The following is a 26,836-nucleotide window of genomic DNA, read 5'->3' as shown; positions in this document are numbered from 1 at the left end:
AAAATAAAAATTAGTGATATAATAAACTTTAAACAAATGTCCTTTGTACACTCATTAAGTATTAGTAGTTATTAAACCAATTAAAACATTGCATATGAGAGAGATTTTTATATTATTACGGCTAATTTGGAAAATAAAACATTGTCACAATTATTTTGGCACTCACATATCTTATTGATTAAAATGTTTATTATTCATGAATAATAGCTCTGATGTGTGGCTGAATTAGAATGACCTTATTTCATTGCACTTTGCAACATTATAAAGTGTATACGGTAATTTTACGAGAATCGTGTTAATTTTTTTAATTAAAAAAAATAATATATGTTTTATGACCAAAATCTTATTTAGATGTTATTATTTAGATGTTATGAAAGAATTGAACTAAGTAAATCCATGAGATTCATTCAAATTACAATAATATTAACTATAATAGCCTTTTAGGTGGGTTAAAGACATCTCAAATCAAGTCTCAACTTACCCAAATAAAAATAATTATGATTTTTTTCACTAATTGTCTCATCTAAAAATACAAGAGAAAATGTATATAAAACAGTGTGATAAATAGAAACAAAATTCAGATAAATGGGTATAAAATATATCCAAAACTATATAAAAAAACATGATTAAATTTTTGTGTAATTGACTTAATTTATATATTGGTAATTTCATCCAAATAATAGTTATTTTTTTCTGTTATGGGATAAGATAAACTATTTAAAACTAATCTGACATCAAAGAAGCTTGTCCTCCTATATATTTTATAATTCCTTGAGACTAGTTAAGCAATCCTTCCTAAAATTTCTCAAACTCATCTTGACTTAAATAATTTATACTTAATACTAAACATTAACTTATATATTATTACCATTTCTCAACTGATATTGAGATTTCTGTTCTTCTTCCTTCCTTGCAATTCAATACCATCAATTTTCTGGTTTGTACTTACAATCTTATAACATGATCTAATTGATATTATTATTATTATTGATAAAATTCTTTTGATTTGAATCTCACTATGGCTAGCTAGATCATAAGAACCTGCTGCAGCATGATCATGGCATCAGCAGTACTGACTGCTCGGCCACAACTGGTATCGAATATCAGAAGTGATCAAGTGTCATCTGAATCAAAAGGATTGAAACAGATTAATGGGCTTATCAGGAAACAGATCATCATGACTAGCAGCTACAATGGATTGAGAAAGAATTTGATATCGACATCATGCAGGCATGTGTCGAGAAAAGAACCAACCAATGTAAATGTAAATGGAAGGATTGTGTGTGGACAAGGGATGAACTTAGTGTTCGTTGGAGCCGAGGTTGGACCTTGGAGCAAAACTGGAGGGCTGGGTGATGTTCTTGGTGCACTTCCTCCAACTATGGCTGTATGCATGAATAATTCTTCTTCTTAATCCTTGATCTCAATCATTTGTTCTTTATTTTCATTAAAATCATGAATGCAGGCCATGGGGCATCGTGTTATGACAGTATCGCCACGATATGATCAGTACAAAGATGCATGGGACACAAGTGTTCTTCTCGATGTATGTTTTTTTTGTTGTTGCAGCGCAGGTGTTTGTGTTCTGTAATTATGCTGTTGTTATATACAGATACAAGTTGGGGATAGAGTGGAGACTGTTCGATTCTTTCATTGCTACAAGCGTGGGGTGGATCGTGTTTTCATCGACCACCCTTTGTTCCTAGAGAAGGTTATAATTTGCGAGAAAGATTTGATTGAATTCGTAATAATTGGTTGATAATCTTGAAAAACATTGTATATAGGTTTGGGGTAAGACTGGTTCAATGCTTTATGGGCCTAAAGCTGGCATTGATTATGAGGACAATCAACTCAGGTTTAGCCTGTTGTGTCAGGTAAATATCTATGCAGACATTCATTCACAAGGTTTGTTTATTAATAATAAACATGAAACATGTTTTATGGTGCTCTGTTTTCATAATACTTAGGCTGCTCTAGAGGCACCAAGGATACTCAATCTGAACAACAACAAATCCTTCTCAGGACCTTATGGTTTGCTCTGAACGAAATCGATCTCTCGATCATATTGTTTGATGAATCTAACCACTCATTCGATCCCCGAAACATAATTTGCAGGGGAGGATGTTGTCTTCATTGCTAATGATTGGCACACAGCTCTTCTTCCATGTTATCTCAAGACTATGTATCAATCTAAAGGAATCTACACAACAGCCAAAGTAAGTAACATTTTATTTGTTAAATCATTATTCAACATTAATTTTGGTATATATTTTGGCAGGTGGCATTCTGCATCCACAACATTGCATACCAAGGAAGGTTTGCGTTTGCTGATTTCAAAAATCTCAATCTACCAGAACAATTTAGAGGATCATTCGATTTTCTAGACGGGTACTTGTTTAAAAACAGATTTTTCAATTGTCATTTTGTAAAATCAGTAAAACAAACTACAAATTTCTATTGTAGGTATAATAAGCCTGTAAAGGGTAGGAAAATCAACTGGATGAAAGCTGCAATATTGGAGGCTGATAGGGTTGTAACCGTGAGTCCATATTATGCTGAAGAGCTTGTTTCAGGTGAAGAAAGGGGCGGTGAATTGGACAGTTTTCTAAGAGTAGCTGGAGTATCTGGTATTATAAATGGCATGGATGTGCAAGAATGGAATCCATCAACTGATAAATACATTCATCTCAAATACGACATCACTACAGTATGAATTATGATCAATATCCCCATCAAAACTTATATAAAATCTGTATCAGAATCATTGATTTTTGTTACATTTAGGTTATGGAAGGAAAAATGCTTAACAAGGAACTTCTTCAAGCAGAGCTTGGACTTCCTGTCGATAGAAACATCCCCATGATTGGTTTCATTGGAAGATTAGAGGAGCAGAAAGGGTCTGATATTCTGTCAGCAGCAATTCCTGAATTGATTGAAGAGAATGTTCAGATTGTTGTTCTTGTAAGTTGGTTAAAAATCATTTCTTTATCTGTTCAATTCATTGTTTTATGCTAATTTGGCAAGAGAAGTTATCAGGGTACTGGCAAGAAACGGTTTGAAAAACAATTAGAAGAGTTGGAAATGAAGTATCCCGGCAAAGCAATAGGAATTGACAAATTTAATGTTTCTCTGGCTCATAAGATCACAGCTGCTTCTGATTTCATGTTGTTACCTAGTAGATTTGAACCATGTGGTCTCATTCAATTGCATTCCATGCAATATGGAACGGTATAATAATTTCAATTAATCATATTAATTTATAATATATAACACAATGCTTAGTTAATTTGATTGTTTCATCAGGTGCCCATTGTAGCCTCAACTGGAGGACTGGTTAACACTGTAATCGACGGTTTCACTGGATTCCAAATGGGCAGAGCTTTCAATGTTGATGTATTAAGTCTATCATTTTACATTTTGTTTCTTTATAAAAATGTTCATTTTGAATGTGAATGTGTCTAAAATAAGTTTCTTGGCAGTGCGATGCAGTTGATCCGATAGATGTGGATGCAGTGGTGAAGACGGTTAAGAGAGCCATTTCTGCTCATTCGAATGCTTCTTTGATTAAAGAAATGATTCAAAATTGCATGTCTCAAGATCTTTCGTGGAAGGTTAGTGGGATCTTAAGAAACCGTCGCAAAAAGATTTATTTTGAATAATAATGTTATTGCAGGGACCAGCAAAAGAATGGGAAAAAATGATTCTAAGCTTAAGGGAAACTATGGGTGAAGAAGGAATTGATGGGGAAGAAATTCTTCCACTTGCAATTGAAGATGTTGCTAATCCTTAAGCTGATTAAATCAATTAATTAATTACTAATTATTGAAGTTTAATAATAATAATAATAATAGACTAGCTAGTTCTTACAAGAAGCAAACAATTAGTCACATTTTCTTTATACTAAATTGTTTTGTATTTGTTTATGAATAGACATTATTTTTTATACTTAATAGTCTTATATTTGGTTTCAAGGAAAGTTTCCTAATTGACAGGTTTCCTAATTGGTTATTGGTGGGAGGTCATAATATTCTTTTTTTAATGAGATAATTTTACAAGTTAATAGTCATAATATTTATATTATTCAAAACTATAAATCTTATCTAACAAAAAAAAATAGTTTATTTGCATTTGACCATTTACTAATTAATGATATTTGAATTGAAATAAATACTATTCCCATTTTTGAAATGATATTTTTGTTATATTATTTGAAAACAAATCATTGATTTTTTTATTGGAGATTTAATTTCTATTTTATAATTTTTTTTATTAAATATATAATATATGATATATTATATCATTTTAAAGGTACATCAAAACTTTCAAATTTACTTAATTCTCATGATTTTAAAATTTATATTTTTTATTAATAAATAAATGGTATGTTTTCAAGAGAATAAAAATGTAATATATAAATTATAATAACAAAATTATTGAAGATCCTCAAGGTATAATTATCCTATTAGTAATAATATTATTCAATAAAAACTAGATTATTTTTTAAGAATTATTTTATTTTATTTTAAATTTATAAGAAATTAAATTAAATTTGTTTGACTGTTTTTTTAAAAGTAAGAAACCTTTTTTTATATCTATCTATATATCATTAAATCATACTTTTCTAAAGAATTTATTGGAGATTTGCTCGATCCTTAACATTAAAAAAATATATATTTCTTATTAATAATACAGATATGGTGAATTTGAGGATAAATAGACAATATATATTTATATATAATTATGAAAAAGACTAACTATTATAATAATTAATGCTGAATGTATTATATTTTCTAAAAAAATATATATTATTTAAACTATACTATTATTAAGAAAAACCTATATTTTTTAAATTAAATTTAGAAAATATAGATTTTTATTGACCATATATATATTTAGAAACTACACCTTTATTATTATTTAAAACAAAATGTATATATATTAAATATTATGGTAATCTCATATAAATAAAAATGTTATTCAAATAATTTACTCATGAGATTTGAAGGCCTGTTTGGAGATTCATTCTTACCACATATGGATTCTCATCTGTCTGATCTGCTCCTTATAATTCTATCTTTTTCTGCAGCACTCAATCTGTAAGTTACATTTTATAAATGATAAAAAAAATGCATTATGAGAATTATATTTACGATTTATTCAATTCTCAGAAATGAATCATCGGCCTCACCAGTTGACCCGACCCGAGTCACTCAAATTTCTTGGCATCCCAGGTTAATTTCTTCATTCTATCTCTCAAATTTCTTGATTTTTTTTTTTATATATATTCTTTCTGCAGGGCATTTATATACAAAGGATTCCTTAGTGAAGAGGAATGTGATCATTTCATTCATCTTGTAAGTATCTTTAAATCTTTATATGACTAATTGTCTTTTATTTATCTTTTGATTAATTATAAATAGATCAGATCAATCAGAAAAGTTTTTAATTTTAATTTTTGAAGGCAAAGGGTAAGCTGGAGAAGTCAGTGGTGACTGACTTTGAATATGGAAATGTGTTGAGTAAAACAAGAACAAGCTCTGGAATGTTTCTTCAACCGGCCCAGGTACTAAACATTAATTAATGCTCCTTAATTTATGGTTTTCAAATCATATACAAATTAAGAACAAACCCATTAGATTAAGAACGTCTTAAAGTGAAATAGACAACTATGTTACCCAATTTGCGGGTTCATTAGCAATTCGAAAGAATGAACTGAAATTATAATATTAAGAAGTATAAATATGCAAGGTTATTGGTTTTAAGGAGTGAATCAGTTCTATATGATAATTATTCTTCAATATTAATGCTCTTGAGTGACTATATATATGTATATATATTAAAGGACAAAATAGTTGCAGACATAGAGACAAGGATTTCTTCTTGGACATTTCTTCCAGAAGGTACAAATAATATAACACATGATATCTATTTTTTGGATGTTAGTTTCTAGCTAACTAATTATTCAAATATTATATGATGATTTACTTTGTGTTTGAATTAGAAAATGGGGAGCCCATTCAAGTGGTGCACTACGAAATTGGTGAGAAATATGAATCCCATTACGATAATTTTGTTGAAGAAGCCAATCTCGGAGGCATCAACAATAGTCGAATCGCCACAGTATTGATGTACTTGTCTAACGTAGATAAGGGCGGCGAAACTGTTTTCCCCTTCTCAGAGGTACACAATTCAAACTAAACCTTTTTTTCAACAAACTTATGATGTTTATGTTTTATTTTATCCATAGAAGAAGGATATTGTCCAATCTAAGGATGATAACAGCTATTCTGAATGTGCTAGTCGTGGCTATGCAGGTATATCTATTTCACATCCTCATTCAAATTATATAACTTAATTTGATAAATGTTGTTTGCGATGGAAAATAAACAGTGAAACCTCGGAAGGGAGACGCGTTGTTATTCTTTAGCCTTAACATAAACTTGACAAGAGATTTACTTAGCCTTCATTGTAGCTGTCCAGTGATTGAGGGTGAGAAATGGGCTGCCACCAAATGGATTGGTGTTGGACCATATAAGAACAAGCCCCCGCCAGAAGAAGCCATTATATAGGTAAATATTACTATAGAAAAGAATCTCCATTTTGTTGAAAACAATTCATCAACATATATATTGCACAGCACCCAAGTGTAGAAATTAATTGTTAATGGGGCTAGCTGAGATGGTTTCTTCTTAATTTTGAATTACATCAATCCAAATCTAAGTTAAAATATTTGAGAAGGAGTTATAGAATGTCACATTTTTTTCTAATTTGTACTTCATGAGATATGTGCTCTTTATTGTCTCTTAACCAATTATTATAATTATGTTAGAATTATTTATAATATTTTGATAATGTATTATTAAGTAATTGTATTGGATTAGTTATTATAATAAAGATTAAGATCAATTAAAATATTTATTTAAGTATATTATATTCTTGAGAATTTTGAGCCCGTTAATTTTTGTTTTGTTTTTTGTGTTTGTTGTTGATGAACATTTTTTTTATTTTATATTTCATTGTTATTTTTTAAATGGTTAATCTCGTTGTATTTCAGGTGAATTTTAGACCCTCAACTTTTTTTTAGTTTTTTTATATATGTAAAGAAACTAAAATTGATTTTACTATTTTGTTGATGAAACGAATAATAAATGAGTATATTAGGATTATATATATATTATCATACTAGAGACAGAGATAGATAAATTCCATAAAAACATTGTTTTGGTTTTGTTAAGATATGAAATAATAATTATCCTTAAAAAAAATAATAACCTATGTATAGCATATTGAACTAATTTCACCGAAAATTTATCTGATCAAATGACCAATACAAAATGAGTCGATTCTATTTATTAACCAGAAGTGAAAGCTTGAGATTCCTATGTCCTTTCACAAGGAGGGTTAATAATTCACAAGGAGGGTTAATAATGAAAAATATATATTACATTTTTACCGGGGCACAAGAGCTTTTGATAATAGAGGATTCCAACTGCTTAATAAAAGAACTTCAACATTATTGAGGGAGCATGTTTAATGTTTCAGAATTTATGAGTTTTTTTTATTAAAAAAGAACTTTAATAAAATTTCTAACAAATATATATTGAAAACAAAACATAGAATCCATTATCCAAACCAAATCAAACCACAAAACATAACATAGAATCCATTACTCAAACCAAACCCAAAAAACAAACAAACATTTTCAAGTAAAATTAGTTAGTTTTCTGCCCAAAAGAAAGTATAATGAGATTATGAGAAGAAGCCATGCATTTATTTAAAGATGAAGAATACACCTCAAGGACTTGCCATCCTTCAACAACTGAAAAGCTTCATTAATCTGACTGAAAGGAAGCTCGTGAGTTATGAATTCTTCCAATTTCACCTCCTAAAATCCCCAAATTAATAAACACACAAGATCACTACAATATCGATCAATAAAATATCTTTGTAAATATATAAATAAATAAATGCATACATACCCCTTGCATGCAATGGTCAGCTAGAAGAGGGAGTTGAGATTTCCCTTTAAAATCCCCAAAGACAGATCCCACGATCCGTCTACCATCAAACAATTCCATCGGATGGAGAGGCAGCATTTTTGGCGAAGGATGAATTCCCAAAATCACAGTTAATCCCCAACCCTGTAAATAATATACATTCATTTGTGTTTTCAAAACATTAATTCATCGATATTTCAAAAAAGTGTTTTCAAATAAACTCGATAAATTTACTTACATCGTGACTGGAAAGGAAAGCTTGTCGCATGGCATTCAAGTTACCGGCACACTCAAAGCTGAAATCAACCCCACCTCCCGTCATTTCTCTTATTTTCTGCCACCAAAACAATTAATTATCAATATATCAAATTAACCTCATCATTTAAATTTAATTATGAAATATTAACTCACCTCATCCACGGATACTCCTTCCAACTCATTTGGGTTGATAAAATCAGTAATCCCAAATATTTTACCTTTACAATATTAATTTAACAAAAATTAAGTCATTCACATCATCATTAATTAAATCAATTGTGTATGCTGCATTCTTCATTCATATCAATTTAAAATTTATAGTAAATATTCAAATTAAGTCGAGAAAAAACATTACAACAACTGCATATTACCTTTGATGGATTTTTCGTTATTTATATCAACTCCTATAATCTTAGATGCTCCTCTGATTTGAGCTCCTTGAACAACCTAATAAATATTATTTTACAACAAATATACCATCATTTACCCATTTTACATCCACAATCATTTAAAATACAATAATATTACACTTGCAATTAATGTTTTACCTGTTTAATTTGCAAATAAGATGATTTTTAGTTGAGATTATATATAAAAAACAAAAGTGTTCAAATACAAAATTAACAATATATTATAATATTTATATTTGTAAATGTGAATAATTTTAAGAATAAACAAACTTACAGCTAAACCGATAGCGCCCAATCCAAAAATAGCAACCTTATCACCTTCAAAGATGTCAGCTGTGTTCCACACGGCCCCAACTCCTATATGAATCGCCCGGTCTTAAAAATGTCAGTTTTTTTTTTCTTTCAATTAATGGAAATAAATTATGAATTAAATAAATTATGAATTAAATAAATTATAATAGAAATTAATAATATATATTAACCTGTGGAAACGCCACAACTGATCAAAGCCATTTCCTTGAGGGGGGCATTGGAGGGAATTTTGACAACACATGCCGAATCAATTACACTATACTCGCTAAAAGTCGAAGTGTTAAGGAAATGGAATATGGGTTTCCCATCTACTTTTGTCGAAAACCGAGACTTCCCATCTGCTTGCATTACACTCTTGAAAGGGTTTACTCTGTATTTCTCGCATAAGTTTGTGTCTGTACGATTACAATAAACGCAATCTCCACATTCGCCGTTAAATATGGGAACTACATGATCCCCTTCTTGTAAATCGGTTACCCCTTCTCCAACACTCTCAACTATTCTGAGATCATGTAACAAAATATTTTCATAGCCTTAGATCACATTCTCTGTTAAATAAATAATGTTATAAAGCATATCTTAATTATTCATATATTCATATTCATATATTCATATATGTAATTATGTTTTCTATAGTGATTTTTTTTATTCTCTCTTGATCCATCTCCATGAATGAGATAAGGCAGAATCACATGTGAAGTAATGGGCTCAAGCCCAAAAATAACAATTCTAAGTTTTCAATTTAATTAGCAATTTATTTAAAATTTTCTTTTATTTATAAGCCCACAAATAAAAATTAATCACAATCTAACTCTTAATCTTGAGTGTGTACATGAGATCGAGATCAAGTAATTTCAAGTAATAATATCAAATTAAATCGGATAAGATTTAATATAAATATTTTAATTAACTTTCTAAAAACAAAAGGATCAAAAAGAAAAATACATAATCAAAGATATTTTAATTACCCAGATGCTTCATGACCGAAGATACGAGGATAAGCACGTTGAGCTTCATTCTGAATTAAAAAATTATTAAAAAAAAAGGAATTAATAAAATGATTTCATCCTTTAAATAAAAAAAAATAAAAAATAGGGTTTATAATAATTACCTCGCCCATCCAGGCACTAAGATCAGTATGACAAATGGATGTGAAGAGTATTCTAATTCGGACCTCCATTTTCTGAGGCGGGTCGACCCGGATTTCTTCAATGGACAAAGGCTCCCCAGGCCCCCATGCCACCGCAGCTTCATATATAAATAATATGAAATGACAAATTCATCTTTTTTTCATGATAAATTTATAAATCGATCATATAATTAAGATAAATTCTGATAAAAAAAATTGACCATATTTACCTTTGCAGGTGATGATTTTTCCGGCTGTATCACCGCCGACGGCGGCGGCAACAATTTCGTTTCCTAGACTTCCTTGCATTCTGATATGATCTGAATCTATTATAATTTTTTTTATCTCTTAATTCTTAATAAGTAATGTACAGTATATATATATATATATATATATAAAGGGAAGGAGGAAGAGGACTTAGTTCAAAAGTTTATTGACCTCCTTAAATATGACTTATGACTATTTTTTTACTTTTTTTATATACTTTACACCAACCATTTAATTAATATAAATATTCATTTCCAAATTCAACTCTTCTTTGACCCCATTAATTATTTTAGATGAAACTGTAAAAAGGAGATTATTATAACAATCTTTTCTATTAATTACTATTGATTTTTCTTTTTTTCTTTTTAAAAAGTTATTTTATTTTTTTAATTAAAAATAAGTTAGTGTTAACCCTCAAACCCAGCAACTCTCGTGCCAACTTAAATTATTTTCAAGTAGGAATCAAAACAATACATTTTTATATATTTTTAGAGAAAAAAAAACATCTCTAATAAATTACAATTTTATTAATATCATTTTAGTGACATTAACAAATTTTAAAAAATAATTCAACAAAATTATTTCATAAAATAATTGTCATAAATTATTAGAAAAAAAGTGTGATATAAGCAGAGTCGGCCCCGAAGTTTGGGCGGCCTAGCCTCGGGAGAAAAAGTTCGATAAAAATCGATAAAAAAAATTCATTTTTTATGAGATTTGAACCCATAACCAAATTGAAATTTTAAATATATACTTAACCATCAATCTATTACCATTTATGTTTAAAATTGTAATAAATATATCTAAATATTTTGATATTTTTAACAAATGAACTGGCCCTGGATATAAGGATATAAGTTGCACAAAGTTTAAGTAACCACTTCATTAGATAAATTAAATGACACTTGTGATTTTTAAAACTCTATTTAAAAAATAAATAAATAAATAAATATAGGCAATCAAGATTGAACACAAATATTGTTTTCCTTCGTCCGATACATATGCATTTGCTTCTCTAGAGGTAGTTTGATCAGGTCTATATGCAGAGTAAAAAAAGAATTGCTTATTTTGTTGCAATTTATATATATATATATATATATATATATATATATATATATATATATATATATATATATATATATATATATATATATATATATATATATATATATATATAACAGAAAAAAAAAAAAAACTTAACCATATTTAAAATAACTAAATAAACATAGCTCGTTTAACTGTTTTAGAGACAAAAATATTATCAAATCAGTATAATTTAATTGACGGACTATTTTTTCTCAATCAACAATATTGCTAGCCAATTTTGTGACATTGTTGATCGAAGATAATTCTTGATTAACTTCAACTTCGATAAACTTATTTTTGTCGATGCAATTGTTATTGGTATGGTTAACAAAATCTTATAGGTAATGTAAATATTTGACAATAAAACATTTCGTTTTACTAGACATTGTAGCATATCAATTTCTCTTTTTTCATTTGTTAAATAACATCTTACGACTAACAACTCTAAATACAATTCATCACTATTAATGTCTGAACGTTCATCGTAACTCAAAATTTGTTAAAACTCCATACAATATTTCATTGTATTGTAGTTAAAGACTCACATTTTAATTCTCCAAATTCAATAAAAAATCTAAATATTTTTTGATACTGTTTAAATTGTTCAAACCAAACTTGATGTGAAGATCAAACTTGATCAATTTTAAACCAAAAAAAAAAAATATTCAAACTCCAAAACATATATATTAATATTAAAAAATATTCAACTCTAAAATATATATAATTTTAATAAAATTGTTGATTCATATTTATAATTTTATGTATTAATATATAATTAATTAATTAGAATTAAAATGAATTAGACAACTCCCATTAAAAAAAACATCACTCTCTATTAATAATAACAAAAAAAACTTATGAGAAATAATACCAAAAAATGTCATTATTATCGGTTTATAAGATTATTTGATTGAATTTATTAATATTTATAATTTTATGTATAAATATATATTTAATATGAATAATCAATTAAAATAAATTATTCAACTCACATTTATAAACATCATTCTTTTATTTTAAAAGGTCTATATATATTAAAAAAAAATTAAGCACAACAAATTCAGGAAAAGATTTAACTCACCTCGAATGTATATATATATATATATATTTTTTTTGCGTTAGAAATGTGACATCACCCCTAATTTCTTAAAAAGTTTCAATATAATTCATTGTTTATTTATCTAATTATTAAAAAATAGTAAAATTTACTTTTATCCACTCGGATTTTTTTTTTAAAAATCGTTATTTTTTTAAGTTACTCTAAATATTTTTCAAGCTCACCACAACTCTAAATTATGGGTCCATTCCCGACAACGATAAAGAATGACACGAAAAAAAAAATAAAAAGTAAGAAAAACGATACTAAATAAGTTATCGAGTTCGTATAGTAAACAATTTATATAAAAAAAAATATCGAAGATTCAAAGTTGGAGACTTATATATATCATTTTGAATTGAATATATTTTTAATTAACCGCTATAAACTTGAAGGACGAATTAACCAGTAAACCAACCATTTGATTTATTTTTTTTATAAAAACTATTAGTTTGTTGTGGTGCAAAAATTTAATGATATTGTTTATTCTTTACTAAAATTCCTTAGAGAATATGAAATTGACTTTATTTATATATAAATATATAAATGTATAAATATAAAAGGACATATATTTAAAAAGTCACCTCCACAATCTCTATCAATTTTATTAAAGAATAAGTTAAAAGGCTAAGTAATAGATGTATATACTTTTTTTTTTTTTACTTTAGAATGGAAAGTTAAGAAAATTCAGTCATGCTCACTTGACTTGGTATATCTCATTCATCAATTATTTAATTTGAATGGAATTTAAAATGAATATTTTGAATTGTTTTCTAAAATTTTTGTAATAAATAATTAATTTATAAATAATATCATATTAATCGAAATTTAAAATAATTAAATTTCGAATTAGATAAAGTAATAAAAAATATAGACAATTAGACAAATTAAAAATAAATCAAATCAAATAAATAAATTAAAAATATATATATTTGATATTAATATTAATTTATTATATTGCATGAATCATAAAAATACTTAGTCAACCTTGACCTGGTCAACCAAACAAGACCTAAGAATAAATCTAACAATCCAATTAATAAAGGTCCTGGGCCTATAGATTTTCTATTTTCAAATTGCAATTTGAAGCTTTATACATTATTATAAAAATAAAAATAACAAATATATTTTTTTTCAACCTAAATATATATATAAAAAAAAAAATCTTAAGTCTTGATTGAATTATATTTTATCTTATGATTTTAAGTTTTACTTTATTTTTAAAGTATTATTGAGATTTCAAATTCAGTTGTACTTATCTAGATGTTATTTATTTATTTATTTTCTGTAACACGACAAAAACTTAGACGCATGCCAAAAAAACAGATTGTACAAATCTTTTGTCACTTAAATATGTTTGGATTTATCTTTAGACGCATGTACTAGGTGAAATAAATAAACGATGTGTAAAAAAATATTTATTTGGTATAAAATAACCAAGAGTTTATAATATATATCATCATTTAATGGACACAAGAGATAAATCACTGATGTCTTTCTCATGTATAACTAAAACACCGAACTTTGATTGAAATCTCTTTTTCAAATATTTCATTTTCCCAATTTTTAGAATGAAAATTGGGTGACGATTCTAAAAAGTTCAAAATTAGTCTAATCGATATCATTAAATCTTATTTTGGTCCCCACCTCATTTTATTTCCGAGAAAGTCGTACTCTCGTTTCATTTTATAAAGTTCGAGCTGAAAGTAAGTCACGAGATTTAATGAAATTGACATTAAGTTAGACTATAGTTTAACCTATCATTTTAGTTTCTTGTCCCACTCGGGATTCGAGAGTATTGTAAGTTATGAGGCGAAAACTATCGAGTTGAATATATGTTTTAAATATCGACCGTTTTGTAGTCGTTACAAAATAAAAAAATATATATATATATGTATGTATTTTATTTATTTTTAACTTTAGAAAGTTAGGAATTTAATTTGAATGAAATTTAAAATGGATATCCAATAGAAAAAGAACTTTTATTTGCAAACTCCGAATTATCCTTTTGCAGCTGCTCGTTCTTCCATTCCTGGAGTCGCAAGTGTGAATAGCCTGGATTCTGGAGTCGAGAGTGACTTTGAAAGTTTGACCTAAGCTCTGATTATGAAGTATGAAAATTTTGTGATCAATAAAAGATTAGTCAGTTTGCTTATTCAATAATAAATTTTACCAAAGAATGTTAAGCTAAGTTTAAGTCTGTAATATATTTTTCTTAGATTCATTTGATGTCATGTTTATATATTAAAGAATAACCCAAAACGAGTGATCTTTCTAAATATTAAGGAATTCATCTTAAAGTATATCTGAAAGGTTACAAGATTCTTGATTTGTTTGTTTGGCTTGTTTCATGGAATAAGGTTTTTACGAACTTCAGATTGACCAAAATAAAACTCAGCATACATTTAACTGTAAAAATCTACATTTTTCTTATGCCACTTAAAGAGAATCAACTAGACATTGTATTTTCTATGTATGTGATGTTAATTCTACATAATAAGCTAACAAATCTTAAACCTTTACACTTTCCAATTATAAGACAATTGTTCATAGAAGTATCCCTTTCATCGAGACATTGTAAATGTACTGACCAGCTACATTCATACAATTACCCGAGGCTTTCTGATCGAGAAAGCGATGAAGGGACACGTATAAATGCTGCTTCGTTACATGTCTGGTTGCCTGCAGTTATGTTTAAGATAGCCATGAATCCGATAAAACAAATATATAATTTCTCGTACATTTCTTTGCTAGTGATATTAGTTAATAGTATACCTCAGCCTCGACAATGAAGCATGCCCACAGTTTATTTCCTCGTGTTTCCATATTTCCCTTCAAGATTATCAAGCCGAAGCCATGAATCATCTCTACTATGTCAGCAAAAAAATCAGTTTCATCCAAATGCATCTAAATAATAAAGGGTCATAGTTTATTTAGTCAATAATTGCATAACAGAGAAAGAAGAACTAGAGTTTGGATCTTCTTGTTTTTACTTCTATCAGTATCTGTCCAGGGGGATTAATGACTTTTACATAAACTCGCTCCGTCGTGGACTGCCCTTCGCAGGAGAACACTCCGATGTCCTGAGAAAACAAGAAAGAAACATTATAGTACAAGTCATGATTATGAGTTTGACACTAATAAACTCGAAATGTACCCTTTGTTCTTGGACTAATCTCAAAGTTTCTGCATACTTGGTCACACCTTCTAAGAACAGCATGTGTTTGACAGTTTGAGACAACAATGAATCAATGCTGATCTGTTTAGGGTCACAATCCTAGAACCATAAGTATTTACTACTCTTCACCTTACTTTAGATCATTTAGATTGTAAACAGACAAACAAAAATGTTACCTTTCCTCCGTTTGGAACAAGTTTCCTTAACTCTGCAATCCTTTCGCGGATTTGGATACGGTCCTTGGGCTTTGGCCGAGGGCCTGGTTTGCCAATTTTATTAACATTTCTAGAACATTCTTCTTTGGACTTCTTGGGGTAAGAACCTGAACTACCCACGTCCATTGTTGTGTTGCAACTAGAGATTCCAAAAGAAAAGAACTCCTTCTCTTCATTACTTAACATAGAATCTATTCTTTCATTTGATAAGAAATCCAAGCAATTCTCCACGTTCATTGGCATCACTGTGTCAGACAGAAGACCTTTGTTCTGTTCAGGAAAACTGAGTTCCAGTCCATCGAAAATATCGTTTGAAAATCCCCCATTTGGAAGCGAACAAAATGAGTCCATGATGGATCTTTGTTCAGAAAACTCTTGATTGTTTATAGGAGCATTTATAAGATTGTTAATGCCTGTTTCTGGGAAAGGATCATTAGATGAAGAAATAAAACCAAATGGGTGATTTTCATCTAATGGCAATGTGTTTTCCTGATGAGATGAATATGTCAATTGAAGATCATTTGGTACGAGATCAAATAGTTCAGGAAGATCGTCTGAGCCACAGGGATCCTCAAATTGAAAATCTGTACACGCCATTAGTGAAGCAAACACCTCGTCAAAATCATGGCTTGAAGATGGGGAAACTATATTTTCTAAGGGATCAAATCCATCAATCAACCATAGAAGTTGTTTCGCTTGGTTAACAAACTCTGTTGTTTCACAAATCTACAGGCAGCATAAAAATTCATGATTAGTTAGTTACCTTGTAAGAAGAATCCAACAAAGCATACATGAATGAAACAACAAGAAAATCACCATCTGGGTAGACCCAAATTGCACAATTCCTTTCATATCCAAAGGGATTAGAGCAATGGTCTGCAATATATGAAGAACATAGAAGAATCACACACACAATATTTTGGAGAAAATGGATCAAAATTATGCATACCTTTATTCCATATGAAAATTGGCAATGAATATCATTATCATCCTGGAAATGGATCAAGTAAGCAAACCGTGTGAATAGAATCCTAAATGATCAATAATAAGAATCTTCTTCAATCTATACCTGAGGAACATTCTGGTTTGAGAAAATCCATCTATGCTCCATTGATGAAACAGCTTGGCCAACCATTCTACATGTGGAAACACAACTTTAGTGTTTTAGAAATCTGATAAAACTCAAAAGGAAGGAGGATTATTATTTATTATTTATTACCCAGTTCCAAGAATATGAACTTGCAGGAGCATATTATCAATCAGACTATACATTTGATCTTCATTATAGACTGTTCTCATTGTTAGCATTCTGTTATGAATCAATTAATCATCATCATTGATGAAGAACACAAGTGAAGTAATATAAAAGAGAGATGAGTGAGTTTAATTACGTGGGATTCTGATTATCAGAGCACCAAAGAACAGCATAGGACCATCCATTGTACTGACAAAGAGTTTTGAGCAAATCCTGTAGAGCTGCTGAATCACCATTTTCCACATTCATTTTGCAGATCAAATTCAACTCTTTTTTTTCTTACCAGAGAGAATACAAGTATCTTTTATAGTTGCTAGGTGAAAATGCATTCATTTCCATAAAGAATCTATAATATATATATAATCATTGGTCACGAGAAAGAGAATAATGGTGGATTTTGTCTGATTATTCACGCCCAAGCTTCAAGGGAACAAAGATCTTCATCAGATTGGATATTTCAACTAAATGCTAATGCAATATAAATATTATATTTGATATTTGAGGATTTTGCAATGTGTGTAAATAAAATTATTATAATCTAGAAATATCACCAAATTTGATATCTCTATAATGAAGAAAAGATATTTATTAAGTATCTTTGGATTTGAATAAAATTAGACACTCCATCTTTGATGATTTTTTTTAATTTTTTTTATTTTTAAATGATTGAATAAATGAAAATGTGTAAATGATATAAGCTATGATACTCATATTAATTGAGATAGGGCAGAAAAAATGGCCCCCCACTACTATGCACAAAGGGGGAATTGTTTCTGAATTCTGACTCAATGAATTCTTCTTTTGCCCCCACCCCACTTCAAATCTTAATTCTTGTGACCATTCTAGATAAACCCTCCATCATTCAATTGGGATCCTCCATTACAAAAGGGCCCATGTGCCCTTCCCTCTAACAGGAGAGGTAAAAATGTAATATTTTTTTTATACCCTTTATTAAGGGATCCCAAGTGTCCATCATCATGCACCATTCACATTTTACATTCAAAATTGGTAATAAATTTAAAAAAAAAATGATGATTCTTACAAAATAATAACTTTCCATTAGGCATAGTGATGGAAGAATTGTTTGGTTGATAGTAAAAATAATGACAATGATAAGAAGAAGGTTTAGAGTTAAGGGAAGTAACTAACCCACCTCCATTTGTGGTGAGTGGAGTCAATGGAAGTCATTGATCAGTCACTACTCCTACATTCTTTACACATTTAATAAGAGCAATCATCGACATCTCCAAAAAGACATCTTCAATTGTTTGTCTTGTCTTCTCACCATCAAACATCTTCCACTTTTAATCTGACAAAGGTTTTCCTTCCCTACATGTCATCATTCATGTCCCCTTCAAACATCACACTCTTCTTCATTATCATTGCCAATTTGCCACTAAAACAAGACCCTAGAATATGTTGTTTGATGTGAGTTTAATATTGATCTTCATAGATGAATTGATAATCATCTCATTCTTAGAATTCCTTATAGTCACTGTTTAAATATACAACTCAAACTACAGTCCCGGGTATAAAAAAGAGCAATTTTTTTGTTGTTTGCTTACATGAGCTATAAAAGAAAGTAATGACATTAATGTATATATGAAACAATACATTCTAAAATTTATAATATCAAAAACTAGTTTTTGATCTGCTACTCAATTTATAATGATATCGGAGCTAGGATTCGATCAATATATAATGATATCAGATGAAATCTGAACTAGGCTTTGATCAACCTATCATGATATCAGAGCTAGGTTTCAATCAATTTATAATGATATCAAAGCTAGGTTTCGATCAATTTAGAATGATAACTGAGCTAGGCTTCAATCAATTTATAATGATATCAGAGCTAGGTTTCGATCAATATATAATGATATCAGAGCTAGGTTTCGATCAATTTAGAATGATAACTGAGCTAGGCTTCAATCAATTTATAATGATATCAGAGCTAGGTTTCGATCAAAGGACATGTGGATTTTGCAGTCATTTCCCTAGGTACAAGAAAATGAAGAAATGCTTATTCTTTCACCACACATAATTAATAGGCTAATGCTGAAACAAACTAATCAATGTATAAAAGCAAACAAAACAATTCTAAGATAGGATAAGTATTTTGATCAAAATATCCATAACTTTCATCACAACTATTGGAAGTAAAATATCAGTCAAACAAAAGAAACCTTTTTTCTCCACCATTTAGCATTCCAATGGTGTACCATCCAAGGAGAGACCTTAATGGGTCTTATTCAAATATAATCAGTTTCCAATTGGAAAAGAATGTGAAACAGATAAATGAAATCAGGCAGTTGCTTCCTTCAGATAAGCTATGAGATCAGATCGCTCTTGGGGCTTCTTTAACCCGGGGAAAACCATCTTTGTCCCAGGAATATACTGCAAGAAACAAAAGAGATTAAAACTGTTAAAAGAGAACCCAACAACAAGAAAAGATAGTTGTTTTTCTTTGTCATGATTGCGATAAGAAAAGATCTTAAATCAAACTACCTTCTTGGGGTTGAGCAAGTAATCATAGAGTGTATTCTCTCCCCAGGCAACAGCCATATTCTTGTTAGCAGCAGAGTATGAATAACCTGCAGTTGTTCCTGACTGCCTTCCAAATAGACCATTCAGATTTGGGCCTGAAAAAAGAATACTCTCTCAAGTTCAACAAAAAACAGAGCATTTAAAAAGTAAACCACAAAGCATTATAGATCAAATGATGAATGTCGATACAACTTTCTTTGTAAGATATGACAACCATAACATTCTGTCAGAGTTTCTCAAGTAAAAAACACATAGTTGTTTCTGATACTAGTGCAGTTTTAGTGTCATGAATGAAGAACCCATTGTATAACAATTCAAAAAGACACATTCTTCGAACAAGGCCTCTATATCAAAGTAGATAGATTTAGACAGTAACAACCAAGCAATAACAGCACAACACAATTCCCTATACATAGATGCATCTAAAAATGAAGCCAGGGAATAAGAAAAACAGATCTTCGGTTGGTTTCTATACGCATAAAAATGAATGCAACAAAGAAAAGAGATCGAGTATAATAAGAATGTAAGCAAGTTTGAGTACCTTGTTTATGACCGGCGCCTTTTTCGACGGTGTGACATTGAGCGCACTTCATCTTGAAGATCTTTTCTCCCGATTTGGTGTCTCCGGGAGGAGCCTCGTTGAATGACGCCATGGAAAATGAACAAAATTGAAAGTCCGAATTCGAAAGATGTTCACCACCTATCTAGCAGCTAGGGTTTCCGCCCAACTTCAAAACTCCCCACTCTCCTTCTTCTCTATTTATTCAGACACCTAATTATTTCCTTTTATGGAAGGAGAGGCGAAGGCTCCAACCCTTGTATGAAAAAGACACTATTGCCCTTTATTCATTGTTTTTCAATGTTAAAATATATTAAATAGAATTGTAATTAACTATAACATAATTTTTTGTTTAATAAAAACATAATTATTTGTTTAAATAATTATTAAATTACGAATTAGGGACCGATCTGGAATTTGAAATGGGCCTAAAAAAAAATTTGTAATTGACCTACAAAAATTACGAGAAAATTCTGAATAAAACAAGTAAGTAAATGTAAGTTTATATTTTTTTTAATAATTAGGTAAACAAACATAGCCCGCAAACACACTTAATTAGCGCTTAACTGCTGAACTTGACGTCTGACGGGCTTGAACCTAAAAACTTAAGGTTAACCATTTCTTATTGCCGCTATGCTACAAGAATAGATTATGTAAACAAACATTAAATTACTATACATTGAATATTTTTTAAAAATTAGCGATAATGTCAAATTTATACCGTAAAAAAATAATTTGAGATAGCCTTCAGTACACCCGAACCCCTATATAGATTTGTCATTGAAGAAAGAGAGACGCAAAAACAACTGACACCCAGAAAACATGTGTCAAAATATTGACTAACCTTTCAAACCGAAAATTTAATTTTAGTTGGGATTTTCGATCGAACCATCAAGTCGAACTAGTTCAAAAGGTAAAAATATCGGACTCAAAAACCAGAACGGCTGAATGGCATATTTTAAAAGTATCAATTCAATAAAAGATCCAATTAATTATAAATTCATTCATTTAAAGAAATGATATAACATACATAATATATGGCCCAAGTCAAGATGATAAAGTCCCTTATATTAACATGATAGTAAATAATGAAAATGAAGAAATGAGGCCACACTTTTCTATTGAAATATATGGTTATAGAAATGAAAAATAAAAGTACATACCAATTAAGAGTTCCACCAAAAAAAATTCAGGTGGGAGGGGGGGATGCATGCAAAAATACATATTTTTCAAGTCTCCAACAACACAAAAATCAAAATAAAAAAATTGCAACCAACCAACCAACCAACCCTTATTAAGACCTAAAACAAGCTTTACATAGAACCCTTAGCAGCATTTGTTTATGATCCATGAATTGGTGTAATAGCAGTAGAAGGAAGAATTGGCCAACCTATAAGTTGAGGAGACCCAAGTGGGCTTGCATGTCCACTTGGACAGAAAAGACTCAATTCCACAAATGCACATCCAACTTCTTCTTCTCCTTCTTCCTCTCTTGCACAAAATGAAATTGATTCATCTTCTTCCAATTCCTTTACATATACTGCTGATGAGCTACTACTACTATTACTATAACTATTCTTACTATTACAGATCCTCCTTCCAAGTTCTCCATCCTCGGGTCTCGTCCTTTGGTTAGCAATTAGCGATTCTATATCCTCCTCCTGCATACCCCCTCCACTCCTCTTCCTCAATGCTAAAGAATCTGCAATTGGGTAATAAACCAGCAACAACATATTCACCACAGCACAGACAACAAGAGACAGAAAACCCAAGAAAGATAATGCTTCAAACAAAGGCTCTTCCGGTTTCGAAACAGCAACAGACAGACCCAGAAACAATATCCTCAACGGAAACAAACTCGAAATCGACACTATCAACGTGTAAACTCTCTTCCTCAGTCCCTTATTTATCACCCGTTTCACAATTCTCCTTCCCGTCCACACAAAGTACGCCGTCAGTATCACGCCGAATACTCCCATTAAAACGATACTCAGCAAAGGGTAAGTGCAGAGGGCAACAATTGTATCGTTATTCCCTCGCCTATTTATATTGGCAAGGGTGTACTGAGGGGGTAAAATTACCCTGTCTTTTAACTTCTTCATTCCAATCAATACAACTGTCAGCTGAAGAACAAAGAGTGGAAAGCAGTATAAAACAACCAAGCCTGCGGTCTTCCCATTCCATTTTCGGCTCAAACTTCCCAAATCTGCAGATCTCTTCTGCAACGATGCTCGTAGAAGAAATGCAAGTGTCAGGAACAGACAAGGTTCTGCTAGTCCCAGATTCGAAATTATATAACCTTTGCAAACGTCTTCTTGCCATTTTATGTCGACAGAATTCAATATTCTACCTTCCCCTCTTAGAAAATTCAGCCGAACAATCTCACCAAAGCCCCACCAGATAACGAATAGGATAAAGGTGATTCGGACAATCCAAGGGCCGCTAAAGTAACCTAGCTCAATATAACCTTGGTTATGAATTTGCCTGTGGAAATAGAATGAATAGATTATGCAGAACAAGCCGAGAAGGACCAGAAGACCTACAAGGCAGATTGTCAACACGCCCAGTGAATCAGCAACAATATTTTTCAGGGGCATTACCAAAAGTACAGATTCCACGCATGCTCTCTGCCAGCATGAGTACGCAATCTTCTTTTTGTAGCTAAATGTTTCGTAATAAGTTCATGGAAATAGGCACAACCAGTTCTTGATGTGGATGTGCGTATTACTGAGTGAACCAAATCAACCATGTAAGTTGCAGAGTTTGCCCTTCTTCAGACATTGTGTTGAACTGCCAACACATAAAGCCGATTTTTTCCAAAGGAAACCAAATTTACTAATGATTTCATCTCATGCAAATGAATGTTAACACTCTTGATTAATGCTTTGAGATTATATTGCATCCAAAACAAATCAATTATAACCTGAAATTCAATGATATACAGATGGTTACTTCATGGACATTAAGAAAATATCAAATATCAGACATTTTGGGTACACATTGCATCATCTAGAAACCCAAGATAGTTCCAAATTTCAAATTAAAATGTTTGGAAACATTATCTGAACAATCAAATATTAAGGAAAAAGCTAGATTTATTCTAGCATGTGCTTTATAAAAAAACAAAATGAGAAATTAGCATCATAGCACATACAAATATGGAACCAAATTCATAATTGAGATTGAATATATCTAAGGCTTGGTTGATGTAAGGGATTTCTGAAATAAATCTTTGTATGTATTATGTAAATGTTTTAAAAAAAATAAGATTAATTTGAATAAGGTATCAAGTATTTGATGATGGAATAAGGTGTTATTCAATCCAAATAACCCTAAATATCATCACGCAATTTAACTAGCAATGGAGCTGCAATTCAAATTATCAATAGAGTTCAGGAAGATACAAATTTAATAAACAAGCAACAGAAAAACATTCCTGCCAATGAACAAAAACAGTGCAGATCAAAAATAAACTCAATAATATACTTCAACATGAGAAGAATGAACTGATGATTAAATTCAAAATTGTTAGTTGCCAGGAAATCCTCCTTTGAACGAATCATAAATACTAACAACAGTCAAATTCTCTGAACTTCCAAATGCAATTTGAGACTTCTATTATGTCATGACAATGAAACAAAAGAAAGCTCCTCAAACATGAACTACTACTACATACAACGCTCATGCATAATCCCAAGCATGTCATTTAGCTACACCTTCCTCTTCGTTCTAATAATTGCACCTCAATTATAAGGAGACGCTAATTTCAGGACAGTGCAAACCGTAGGTCAACTAGAAAACACACACTAATTACCTTCCAGCTTGAGTACCAATCCAGAAACCAAGTAAACGCGGTTGTGATGTTAAAGCAAACAATAAAATGACGAAAGATTAGGAAGCACGTAAATCAAGTAGACAAGTATTGTAGTTAAACAGAGCAGCAAGAAAATCAGAAAACAACGTGAATCAAATTGGAAAAGGCAGCGCCATTGGTGAAATAATGCAAATGGAAAAGAAAAGTATCGGAAAATCGTGACGAGAACATTACTTACTACTGAATGAGAGAAAAAAACAGATCAGAAGAGAGCTTACGATGGATCCGACCCCGAACTTCGCTGACGAAATCTGAGTGCGAAAGTAGGTAACTCGAAACCCTATGAGAGAGAGAGAAACAGAGAACTCAGAAGAGGAAGGAGGAGAGAAGAGAGAGAGAGAGTGAAGGAACGTAAGGTAGAGAGAGAAAGGGCCGTCCTTTGTTGATGACAGGCTGTCTCCAGCAAGTAAAATCAACCAAATAAAAATAAAAAATAAAATAAATAAAAATACAGGCTGTAGACAGCTGGATTCATCAAAACCAATAGCTTAAGCAGGTCATCATGGGCTGGTTTCAGTTTTTCTCCATCCTACGTGGCAATGATTCCGGTCATCTTTTCCGATGACTCTCCCGGCATACTTCTTTAATCATTAGTTTATTTGAATTAGTGATAATTAATATTTTATATAAAATAAAAAAACTATTTATATATTTTGTTTGTAAATAATAACTATAAATCATTTATATAAAGAATAAATATTATTTTATTAAATTCAATATATTTATGGTTTTTTGTCTAATTATTTAAAGTCAATAAATAAGATTTTTAAAAAGAATCATTATCTTCAATTTTTCTTTTAAAAAAAAAAAATCAATATATTAATGTTTTTTCTAATTATTTAAAGTCAATAAATATTTTTAAAAAATAATCATTATCTATACTTTTCTTTATATTATTTAAATTTTTAATCTTAATTTATTTGAATTAATGATAATTAAACTTTACTTATATATATTTTTTAATTAATAATTATAGATAATCTATATAAAAAAATAAATAGTATTTTATCAAATTCAATCAAAATGTCAATAATCATTATCTTCTATTTTTTTTAATTTAAAGTCAATATATTAATTATTTTGGTATAATTATTTAAAGTCAATAAACATTAAAAAAAAAATAGTGTCTTCTATTTTTCTTTAGATTATTTAAATTTATAATATTAATTTACTTGAATTAATAATAATTAATCCTTTATGAAAAAAAATTGTTAGAAAAATAATTATAGATATATGTAAAGAATAAATATTATTTTATCAAATTCAATTCAAATGTCATTAATATATTAATATATTTTTGTTCTAGTTAAAGTCAATAAACATTCAAAAGAAAATGAATCATTCTTTTTCTATTTTTCCTATATGGATTTTATTGAGAATTTAACCATTAAATACAAAAATTAAGTTTATACTATTTTTTTAAATGATTTATTATATAAATTAAAAATAATAAAAAATTGATTAAGAAAAACCACAAAACATGATGAAAAATAAAATAAAAAATATCACATTACCAAGTAAATTATCGAGGTTGTATATCCTCGAAAATAACGATTAACTCTTCGACCAATTTCACAAATTTTCCGAATAATAAAAATCATCATAAAAAATAATATTATAAATGATACACTAAGATTATTGAAGATTCACATATGTCTCTCAAACCATATAGTTAATCAGAATATAAATTAAACTATTTTATTTTAGTAAGTTATTAATAAATTAATTATTAATAAATTGAAATGATGATATTTGATTGGTGAATTATTATTTGAGCTCTTTTAAATAAGATTTAACAGAACATAACTTAACTCAATTCTGAAAATTATTATTATTATTATTATTATTATTCTCACTATAAAAAATAAGAAAGAAAAGTAGTATCTCTTTGACTTTTGTATTTGTATCCTTCATGCTGCTGCTTTTGCAAGTTTGGTTTTATGATCATTAATTATGAAGTTAGTGTAAATCTTCTTATTTAGTTTATTAGTTATATGATCACGATGAAGTTAGTATAATTTTTTTTATAAGTATTCAGTAAGTAATGTAGAGTAAATCATGAACAATATGGAGAAGTTTGGATTGAATTCATGTGCTAGGGCACTACATATAATTAATGTTAATGATCACATTTGACCAATATACAGATTGAGGAGGTCCCCTTGAGAAAATTAGTAGAGACGGGTTAAGAAACTCATTGGTTAAGTACCTTTAAACTCTTAATTGTGTTTATTTTAATCAAGAGCGGTAAATCTGAAGAATATATATATTTATTTTAAATGCTAGTTCCTTTCTCATTTGGAGTGCAATTAATGTTCACGGGTTAAACACGTAACCCGTAAATACACTTAATTATTTAACCAGACGCAGAACTTATCGTCTTGCGGGTTCGAACTCAAAACATCAGGGAAGTTAAGAATATTCACATTTTATTGTCGTTAGGCTAGAAAAGGGATTCCGATGATGTTTAGGTTACGAAATCGGTAGCAAAGGATGACAATTTTTATATATATAAGAAGATTTGAATTAATATATATATATATAGATATGTGTACATAGGCTTGGTTCTTCACATTAAACATTCATCATATTTAGTTATTCTCAATTTGATATTTTTCCTATAAACTAAATGTCTAATATTCAAGCATGTTAC

The 26,836-nt window shown here is 29.6% G+C and overlaps 5 protein-coding genes and 1 pseudogene across 7 annotated transcripts; 2 read left to right on the top strand and 4 right to left on the bottom strand.

Moving 5' to 3' along the window:
- Positions 1 to 1,057: 1,057 nt before the first annotated feature.
- Positions 1,058 to 3,828, top strand: LOC124924880 (annotated as a pseudogene).
- Positions 3,829 to 5,034: 1,206 nt separating this feature from the next.
- On the top strand, positions 5,035 to 6,569 carry LOC124924879 (probable prolyl 4-hydroxylase 7). The gene is made up of 8 exons (XM_047464864.1): positions 5,035 to 5,096; positions 5,169 to 5,231; positions 5,297 to 5,354; positions 5,462 to 5,563; positions 5,843 to 5,900; positions 6,002 to 6,180; positions 6,248 to 6,314; positions 6,391 to 6,569. The coding sequence occupies exons 1-8, from the start codon at positions 5,035 to 5,037 to the stop codon at positions 6,567 to 6,569; spliced, it is 768 nt and encodes a 255-aa protein (XP_047320820.1).
- Positions 6,570 to 7,770: 1,201 nt separating this feature from the next.
- LOC124927733 (alcohol dehydrogenase-like 3) lies at positions 7,771 to 10,225 on the bottom strand. The gene is made up of 9 exons (XM_047468194.1): positions 10,089 to 10,225; positions 9,946 to 9,995; positions 9,148 to 9,479; positions 8,940 to 9,022; positions 8,627 to 8,702; positions 8,409 to 8,473; positions 8,236 to 8,331; positions 7,980 to 8,141; positions 7,771 to 7,885 (listed from the first exon to the last, which is right to left on the bottom strand). Exons 1-9 carry the CDS (start codon positions 10,155 to 10,157, stop codon positions 7,775 to 7,777), a joined length of 1,044 nt encoding a protein of 347 aa, XP_047324150.1. The 5' UTR covers positions 10,158 to 10,225; the 3' UTR covers positions 7,771 to 7,774.
- A 4,750-nt stretch (positions 10,226 to 14,975) lies between these two features.
- LOC124927670 (transcription factor bHLH155-like) lies at positions 14,976 to 17,486 on the bottom strand. 2 transcript variants are annotated; one of them, XM_047468125.1, is made up of 10 exons: positions 17,340 to 17,486; positions 17,168 to 17,257; positions 17,018 to 17,084; positions 16,898 to 16,939; positions 16,765 to 16,824; positions 15,910 to 16,674; positions 15,713 to 15,814; positions 15,549 to 15,638; positions 15,331 to 15,462; positions 14,976 to 15,237 (listed from the first exon to the last, which is right to left on the bottom strand). In XM_047468125.1, exons 1-10 carry the CDS (start codon positions 17,450 to 17,452, stop codon positions 15,103 to 15,105), a joined length of 1,596 nt encoding a protein of 531 aa, XP_047324081.1. In that variant the 5' UTR covers positions 17,453 to 17,486; the 3' UTR covers positions 14,976 to 15,102. The 2 variants fall into 2 exon arrangements, with proteins under 2 accessions (XP_047324081.1, XP_047324082.1); XM_047468126.1 differs by having other exon boundaries at positions 17,168 to 17,237; positions 17,340 to 17,428.
- Positions 17,487 to 19,323: 1,837 nt separating this feature from the next.
- Positions 19,324 to 20,519, bottom strand: LOC124927185 (cytochrome c). Its single transcript, XM_047467555.1, has 3 exons — positions 20,292 to 20,519; positions 19,712 to 19,845; positions 19,324 to 19,600 (listed from the first exon to the last, which is right to left on the bottom strand). Exons 1-3 carry the CDS (start codon positions 20,401 to 20,403, stop codon positions 19,508 to 19,510), a joined length of 339 nt encoding a protein of 112 aa, XP_047323511.1. The 5' UTR covers positions 20,404 to 20,519; the 3' UTR covers positions 19,324 to 19,507.
- An 885-nt stretch (positions 20,520 to 21,404) lies between these two features.
- On the bottom strand, positions 21,405 to 24,601 carry LOC124926617. Of its 2 annotated transcripts, none has more exons than XM_047466876.1 (2): positions 24,365 to 24,601; positions 21,405 to 23,232 (listed from the first exon to the last, which is right to left on the bottom strand). In XM_047466876.1, the coding sequence occupies exon 2, from the start codon at positions 22,904 to 22,906 to the stop codon at positions 21,650 to 21,652; it is 1,257 nt and encodes a 418-aa protein (XP_047322832.1). In that variant the 5' UTR covers positions 22,907 to 23,232; positions 24,365 to 24,601; the 3' UTR covers positions 21,405 to 21,649. The 2 variants fall into 2 exon arrangements, with proteins under 2 accessions (XP_047322832.1, XP_047322831.1); XM_047466875.1 differs by having other exon boundaries at positions 24,402 to 24,601.
- Positions 24,602 to 26,836: the final 2,235 nt, after the last annotated feature.

This window comes from Impatiens glandulifera, chromosome 2, assembly GCF_907164915.1.
Source record: "Impatiens glandulifera chromosome 2, dImpGla2.1, whole genome shotgun sequence".
NCBI classification, from domain to species: Eukaryota; Viridiplantae; Streptophyta; class Magnoliopsida; order Ericales; family Balsaminaceae; genus Impatiens; species Impatiens glandulifera.
The sequence above is the reverse complement of the archived record's forward strand: the minus strand, read 5'-3'. Positions and strand labels throughout refer to the sequence as shown.

Coding starts and splice junctions, on each gene's coding strand:
- LOC124927733 (XM_047468194.1), bottom strand. CDS start 10,157: ATGGAGGTCCGAATTAGAATACTCTTCACATCCATTTGTCATACTGAT. Junction 8,703..8,939: donor TGGGCGCTATCGGTTTAGCT/GTAAGTTTGTTT, acceptor AATATTTATTAG/GTTGTTCAAGGAGCTCAAAT. Junction 8,474..8,626: donor TAACGAAAAATCCATCAAAG/GTAATATGCAGT, acceptor AATATTGTAAAG/GTAAAATATTTGGGATTACT.
- LOC124924879 (XM_047464864.1), top strand. CDS start 5,035: ATGGATTCTCATCTGTCTGATCTGCTCCTTATAATTCTATCTTTTTCT. Junction 6,181..6,247: donor CTGTTTTCCCCTTCTCAGAG/GTACACAATTCA, acceptor TTTTATCCATAG/AAGAAGGATATTGTCCAATC. Junction 6,315..6,390: donor TGCTAGTCGTGGCTATGCAG/GTATATCTATTT, acceptor GAAAATAAACAG/TGAAACCTCGGAAGGGAGAC.
- LOC124927185 (XM_047467555.1), bottom strand. CDS start 20,403: ATGGCGTCATTCAACGAGGCTCCTCCCGGAGACACCAAATCGGGAGAA. Junction 19,846..20,291: donor AGGCGCCGGTCATAAACAAG/GTACTCAAACTT, acceptor TTCTTTTTTCAG/GCCCAAATCTGAATGGTCTA. Junction 19,601..19,711: donor ACTTGCTCAACCCCAAGAAG/GTAGTTTGATTT, acceptor TGTTTCTTGCAG/TATATTCCTGGGACAAAGAT.
- LOC124927670 (XM_047468125.1), bottom strand. CDS start 17,452: ATGAATGTGGAAAATGGTGATTCAGCAGCTCTACAGGATTTGCTCAAA. Junction 17,258..17,339: donor TCTGATAATCAGAATCCCAC/GTAATTAAACTC, acceptor GATTCATAACAG/AATGCTAACAATGAGAACAG. Junction 16,825..16,897: donor AATTTTCATATGGAATAAAG/GTATGCATAATT, acceptor CATATATTGCAG/ACCATTGCTCTAATCCCTTT.
- LOC124926617 (XM_047466876.1), bottom strand. CDS start 22,906: ATGCCCCTGAAAAATATTGTTGCTGATTCACTGGGCGTGTTGACAATC.